Source organism: Alnus glutinosa, chromosome 12 (assembly GCF_958979055.1).
Source record: "Alnus glutinosa chromosome 12, dhAlnGlut1.1, whole genome shotgun sequence".
Classification (NCBI taxonomy): domain Eukaryota; kingdom Viridiplantae; phylum Streptophyta; class Magnoliopsida; order Fagales; family Betulaceae; genus Alnus; species Alnus glutinosa.
This window is the reverse complement of record NC_084897.1, coordinates 23252103-23259223: the sequence shown is the minus strand read 5'-3', so window position 1 is coordinate 23259223 and position 7121 is coordinate 23252103. Positions and strand designations below refer to the sequence as shown.

The window sequence follows — 7121 nt, the reverse complement described above, 5'->3', positions numbered from 1 at the left end:
TTGGTATAATATAGTGAGGTGCAAACCCATATGTTTAGAGTCCGTTTGACACTGCGATTTTGCAGGCTAAAGTGCATTTTTAAACAAAATCGTAAAAAATGTTCCCGTTTGATAATGTGCTTGAAAAGAAATTGTAATTTGAAAATATAAAAATTTCATGTATTTAAATCTTCGGTAAGAGTGCCTTTTTTTTGTCTTAAAAAACATGATTTTAAAGGTCAAATCACGATTTTAATGGCCGAATTGTAAATTTACCAATCGCTTAATTACATTTTTTAAAATCACATTTTTGTTAACTTCATTTTGATATTGCTATTTTTCAAACCATTAAACCAAATGGACCCTTAAGCTTTTAGATTAAATGGTTTTCTAGCATATTATATGATGATCTCACTAAAAGAGTTCTCAAAATATTAATTTTCTTTGCATAGTGGTCTTTCTAGAAAAAAGGTAACTTGGACTTTAAAGAGCTTAAAATCACTAGGCACCCAAATTTTTATTTTTTAAAAGTGACAATTCATGTTCGCACGTTGGATTCGAGTCGCAATTAACAACCTTAAACTACTAATTCTCTATTAAATTTGTATCAGATTCAGATATCATATAAAAAAATTATCGATCTTTATTATTTCCTCTCAAGAGCTTGTTGGAGGGGTCACTTGGCACCAACCCAACTGGCGAACCAATTAAGGCCTTCACAGACAAAGGGTCTTGGGCTTGGCAAGTGGTCGACGTACTTGGACCACGGATTCGCAGCACATTGGGCTTCATATTTATGTGTGAATCACTGAATCTCCTCCTACGTTCACACCCTTTTCGGTCGAGTTTACTAGACTGGGCCTTGTAACCCAAAATCAAGAAACCGAGAAGCCCATTATTAGGCCCAATGGGCTCTTCTTCAAGCACCCCTCTGGACCCACCAAAAACATTGTGATCGGTGATCTTCGTGTTCTAGACCAGAATAATTCTTTTTAATTTTTCACTCCTCTATTTTTTTTTTTTGGAAGAACCAAATTTGGGGACGTTAAGGATAAGATTTGTTTTCCACACTTCACAATTTCCCAGAAAACCTTTCCCGTCATCCTCACTTTGTTTTATTTATGTACTTACCACATCTATAACATCCATTTCTGATCAACTTCTCCAACAGAGTCCTTTGCTTCAATAACTTAAAGAGAACTGAACAAGAAGATGCAGCCCACTTCGGATGTCAACCAACGCCTTGCAAGAATCTCTGCGCATCTCCACCCTCCTAGTTTCCAGGTTTGGCTTTCTTCTCCATAGCATAAATTGATTGTTCAGCTGTGTAAGTTTCGTTTTTGTTTTTTAATGGTGATTTTGGTGGTGTTGGAAACGTGTGCGAATGGTGGACCAAAAGATGGCGGAGAGTTCGGGTTTGAGACCAGCGAATTGCCGGGCAAAAGGCGGGGCTCCCGGGTTCAAGGTGGCGATTTTGGGTGCTGCAGGGGGAATCGGGCAGCCTCTAGCCCTGTTGATGAAGATTAATCCACTGGTTTCGGTTCTTCATCTCTACGATGTGGTCAACACTCCTGGTGTTACAGCTGATATCAGTCACATGGACACTGGTGCCGTGGTAAAGCTCATTCTTTTACCGTATTTGCATTTGGTATTTGAGCTTAATGGGTGATTTTTAATTTGAACTATTTCGTCAAATTTTCGAGTACCCAATTGCTTGCTGAATTAGTGTTGGGGTTATCACTACAATGAGAGACCAAAAGAAAAATACCAAATTGGATAATCGGTTGACAATAATAAGCTTTAATATAATAGATTTAGCAATTTGAGTAGAATAGTCGTTCACCCTAGCTGTTTATTTGAAGCTCTGAACTTCATTTGGTCATATTTTGAATAGGACCAGTGGAATTGACTAGTATCTTTACATATATAGGTGCGTGGGTTTTTGGGGCCACAACAGCTGGAGAATGCTCTTGCGGGCATGGACCTTGTTATCATCCCTGCTGGAGTGCCCCGTAAACCTGGAATGACGAGGGATGATCTGTTCAAGATCAATGCTGGAATCGTTAAAACACTTTGTGAAGGGATTGCTAAATGCTGCCCAAATGCTATTGTCAACTTGATCAGTAATCCTGTCAACTCCACAGTTCCAATTGCAGCAGAAGTTTTCAAGAGAGCCGGCACCTATGATCCAAAGCGACTTTTGGGTGTCACAATGCTTGATGTTGTCAGAGCTAATACTTTTGTGGTATGCCCAGTTAATCTAACAATTTTTGTGTTCTTTTTTGTGTTGGGAGAGTCGAGTGGTATTGTTTATCATCAGTTTGATGTTGACAAGGGAAGTATTTCTTGATAGATATGTGCGTTTATGACTGAGCTCTCTGAATATTATCTCCTAAACCTCCTTTTATTTTGAATTCATTTTCACTGTCTACTCATATGTTATTTTATCAGCACTTGTGAGTAAAGGATAAAATCTTTTTGCTGGGATTTAAGGCTTTATTGAGTTTGCTGTAGGGTGGAAAGGCGTGTGTGTAAGCGATATTGGTATTATGTCATTGCATGGCAAATGTTTCCATTGTAACAAAATATAATCTGATGGGCTATAAATGAAAGGAAGACCTTAAGTGGTATTTATGACTCAATAAGTCAGTAATCAGTTGCTGTGGATTTATGTTCCATATATAAAGAACTAAAACGTGGATTGCATGACACGCCTTGTAGTAACCTAGAGATGACAAGATAACTTCATTGGTCAGTTATGCTTTCCTGTTATGCTCTGCTGCTCCCCTCCTTTTTTGTTTTATTTATTTATTTATTTATTTTTTTTTTGGGGGGGGGGGATTTATCTATTTTTGTTTCTGAAGCTAACTTATATCTTTCCTTTATGTTCTTTTGGGACCACTGCAGGCAGAAGTTTTAGGTCTTGACCCTAGAGAGGTTGATGTTCCGGTTGTTGGGGGTCACTCAGGGGTTACAATTTTACCTCTTCTTTCTCAGGTTCAAGAGAATTATCCAAATGCTTGCATTAGATGCTTTAAACTACTATTTCTCTAGTGAAACTCCTTTATTTATTTATTCAATTGATTTATTTTCACGTCATATACAGGTTAAACCTCCTTGCTCTTTCACCCCAAAAGAAATTGACTATCTGACAGATCGCATTCAAAATGGTGGAACAGAAGTTGTTGAGGTATAGAAATATATGTTCAGATTGCTCTAAGAATAATGTATCTTATGCTGTTCTTTTTTTTTTTTTTTTTTTTATCATTATTTTTTTAAAAAAAAAAATTACGTGGACTTACATGATGCCGTCTCACTTGTATTGTGAACACATGCATGGAATTCTTTCTTCCAGTAGTTCCAGTACTGTGGCTTCCTTCGGAAATGATTTTTTTAGTCTTATAGGAGATGATATGATAAAGACCTTCTGATTTCGTAACTGATATGGATCTTCTTGCCTATTTATTCTGCCAATGACATGATTGGCTTGCATTTGTAAGCATTCTTGGTCTTATGAACAGCATTTCACATTTGCCTTGGATCTCAATCTCACATACCTTGCTTTTGTTTGTATATAGATATAATATGACACATTGTAAGTATGAGGTGAAGTAGAACATTTTTTTTTTTGATGAATAAAACCCTTTATAAAGCTCAAACTCAACATCCTTACACTCCTGTTAAAACTGGATACCAATCCTGCATAGGACAATCCCCTAGCTAGGAACACTACTTAAACAGAATGAAACTGCATAGCAGCAAACACCAATAAGCAGAAAAGAAAACTGCAGAAAATACCATCAAACAGTCCATCATCTACGATTACAAGGGAAATTCAGAGGGAATTTATAAACCATTCTAGTCTTCACCTCCCATCTAATCTTGGAGATAATCCTCTCTTTGGTCAAAGGAGTTTCACCGTGAAGAAGAAGTTTCCTCTGTCTCCATAGGTGGTAGACAGCAGCCCCAAAATAAAGTTTCCTGAGACTAGCATAGAAACTATTCCCCTTCATTGCTGAACCACACCATTCTGCAATATCATCCCACTCAACAGGAGGGTAAGGCAACGAACAGTCCCTCATGATAGTATACCAGATACGCCTACTGAATCCACAAGAGAAGAAAAGATGATCTCTACTCTCTAGACAAGCATGGCAGAACAGGCAAGAACTATTTCCATTAAAACCCCAGCTACACATTTTTTCCTTTGTGATCAAAGCACCATGAAAAGCAAGCCAAAGCACAAAAGAATGCTTAGGGATGCTAGCAGGGAACCAAACAACCTTATGCCAATCAGCAGTCGGATGAGTTACTCTAAGCTTCTCGCATGTCTCTGAGCTAGAAAACTCTCCATTTTTAGAATCCCAAACCACCTTATCAGCTTCACCCAAAATCACTTCAGGTGAAGTAGAACATTTTGCATTCATGCGGTAGAATAACTACCTGAATAAGAAATAGAAGGAAAAAAAAAAAAAAAAAAAAGCTTAACAATTAAAAGACTTGATGGGAAAAAGAAATAATGAAGAAAAAACGAACTCGCAAGTACATCAGGCACTTTCCTGAGCCAGAAAGGCTTCTGGAATGATTGAGGCTCACTAGCTTGCTTACTTCTGAAATTATGAGTGAGATGGGCTATTAAAAAAAATCTTTGCTCTAGAATGACTAGGAAACAGAGCAATTTCCTCCTCCACCCCCCGCCCGCCCCCAAAAGGGCAAAGGTGAAGGAAATATTCTTTGAGCTTGCCACCTTGTCTTAAACCACTCTTCGAATACTAGACTGTAGCGGTTGATGTTTCTTAGGGTTTTCTGATACAGTGAGAAAGTGGCTAATATCTTGTTTTGCTTTTTCTCTTTCTTCAGACTTAACCAGTATATTAGAAATTGGCTAACTTGGTTTGTAATAGCAGGACAAGTTGCAAATTGGGGTCTAGAAGAGACATTCTACTGGGTAAATTAGTGAGAATTAGATACTGAGAGATCACCGATTAGTTCTTGTTTGGAGTGGATTTAGAATTCTAGATTGAGATGAATATATAAATCTAAAGAAGCCAGCTGCACATAACTTGTAAAACCATATACAAAGCTTGAAGAACTATTGCAAGTTTTAGTATTCAAAGAGTGGTTTAAGACAAGGTGCACGTTCTGTTTGGACAAGTGGCCACATGAAGCTAGATTTAGTGACCTCTATTGGATGAGTCATTTTGATAGCCATGGCAAACGATATGGCCTTATAGTATGATTCCGTAGTAGGCATGGCTTTCTACAGTGTATTATCCACTAGTATGTTTTTGTTGGCATGGCTTTCTAGCGTGCATCATCTGATCCAATGCAAGAATAAAGTAGTTTTGGGTCTCCATATTGCTAGATATATAGCAACTAATTTCCTGCACCCAGAGACACAGTAGACAGTAGACCACCATGTCTGCATGATACCATAGGTTTCTTTGCTGCTACCTGTAAGAATGTTTGTCCAGTTGGCTGATTCAATGTAGTTTCATCTTCTAGACAGTTTTGTTTCCTATCTTCAAGTATTGCTGCTAAATTTATTACATTTATGAATTTATAATAAATAGCTTGATTTCTAGTTTTGCTCGAGTTTTGATTGGCACCTCTTTAGAGAACTCTTATCTAGTCCTGTTCTGTTGCCGTTATATTTTTCTTATCTGACTCAGCACCGATGACATTGCTTGCAGGCAAAAGCTGGAACTGGTTCTGCAACACTATCAATGGTCAGTTGTCTTCTACTTTCTCTTAATACCTGCTTTATTTATCTATCGTTTTCACATGAATTCCATGCTTTTGATGCTTGAACACGCTGAAATATAACAAGATATGTGAATAAAAAATGCAGGCATATGCTGCTGTTAAATTTGCAGATGCATGCCTTAGGGGCTTGAGAGGAGATTCAGGCATTGTTGAATGTGCATTTGTGGCTTCTCAGGTATGTTCATCTTGGAGTTTTCTTCTTCTTCTTTTAATTTTGATTTCTGGCAGATTCAAAGAACTCATGCATTGCCTGTTTTAGGTGACTGAACTTCCTTTCTTCGCGTCCAAGGTACGGCTTGGCCGTGTTGGAGCCGAGGAAATATTTCCTCTTGGCCCTCTGAATGAGTATGAGAGGTCTGTAGTTGTTATCAGTTAGTAAGTCTTTAACTTAATCATCTTCATTTTATGTGATGAGTTTTAAAATACCCAACCATTATCAACAGGGCTGGCTTGGAGAAGGCAAAGAAAGAGTTGGCAGCAAGCATTGAGAAGGGGGTTTCCTTTATCAGAAAATGAACAGGTGGCCATTGACATGGTTTTCCTGGATACCATTCCATGTCTTATGGATCATAATGTGTTTATTCAAGATCACGATTCCTCAAAATAAATGGTTGCTATTTTTCTTGCTCCGTTCAAGCCACAAACTGGTTCGATCATGTGGGGTTGCTTGTTGGGATTCACGGGGTCAGTTGAAATTCATGCAATAAAAAGATAAAATTAAATGGGTATCTGTATACGAGAACTGGTTTCTGTTTTCATTTTTAATTATATAAGTTTATCTTAATCACGAGTTCGAATACAACCTGCGCTATCCTTGGCATGGCTTTTTGTTTCTCGACGCAAAAGAAACATTGGAGCAAATTCCAAGATGAATATTTTCTTACCTTGGAAAGTGGATGTTTAGCGGTTTATGGGCTCAAAAAAACCTTGAAATGTCCAGTTCTCAGAACTTGTGCCAGAGATTTTGGACTGATCTGGCTGGTCTGCATTTGACATGATCTTACTCTGATTCTTTTGTTTTCACCACAAGTTACCAAACCTTAAACCTTTTCTCTTGGTATTTGAAAACAAAGCTAATCTTTGAGATGAAGCAGGATTTACTGACCATACGGCAGCTCTTTGGTTTCAAATAATGGTGGCAATTCGGGTCGTATCGGTCCTACACATTTAAGTTGGACTTTTTAACTTTAATTTACTAATTTGATATTGGGTTTATATAAAAAAATTATTAATTTTAAGTATAGTGTCGGGTTTCGATCCAATAGTAATTTTAAGAGCCACATCAATTTTGGGAAGATAAAAGGTGGACAAGAGGATAATGTGTAGTATTACTCTAATTTTAATTTTACTAATCATCCCATGATCACTGAGAAGTA

At 37.6% G+C, this 7121-nt stretch overlaps 1 protein-coding gene across 1 annotated transcript; it reads left to right on the top strand.

Annotated features, from left to right (window-relative positions):
- The first annotated feature begins 998 nt into the window (after window positions 1-998).
- On the top strand, window positions 999-6374 carry LOC133851576 (malate dehydrogenase, glyoxysomal). The gene is made up of 9 exons (XM_062288046.1): window positions 999-1263; window positions 1379-1594; window positions 1910-2224; window positions 2887-2976; window positions 3086-3169; window positions 5673-5708; window positions 5831-5920; window positions 6005-6099; window positions 6189-6374. The coding sequence occupies exons 1-9, from the start codon at window positions 1192-1194 to the stop codon at window positions 6259-6261; spliced, it is 1071 nt and encodes a 356-aa protein (XP_062144030.1). The 5' UTR covers window positions 999-1191; the 3' UTR covers window positions 6262-6374.
- The last annotated feature ends 747 nt before the right edge of the window (window positions 6375-7121 follow it).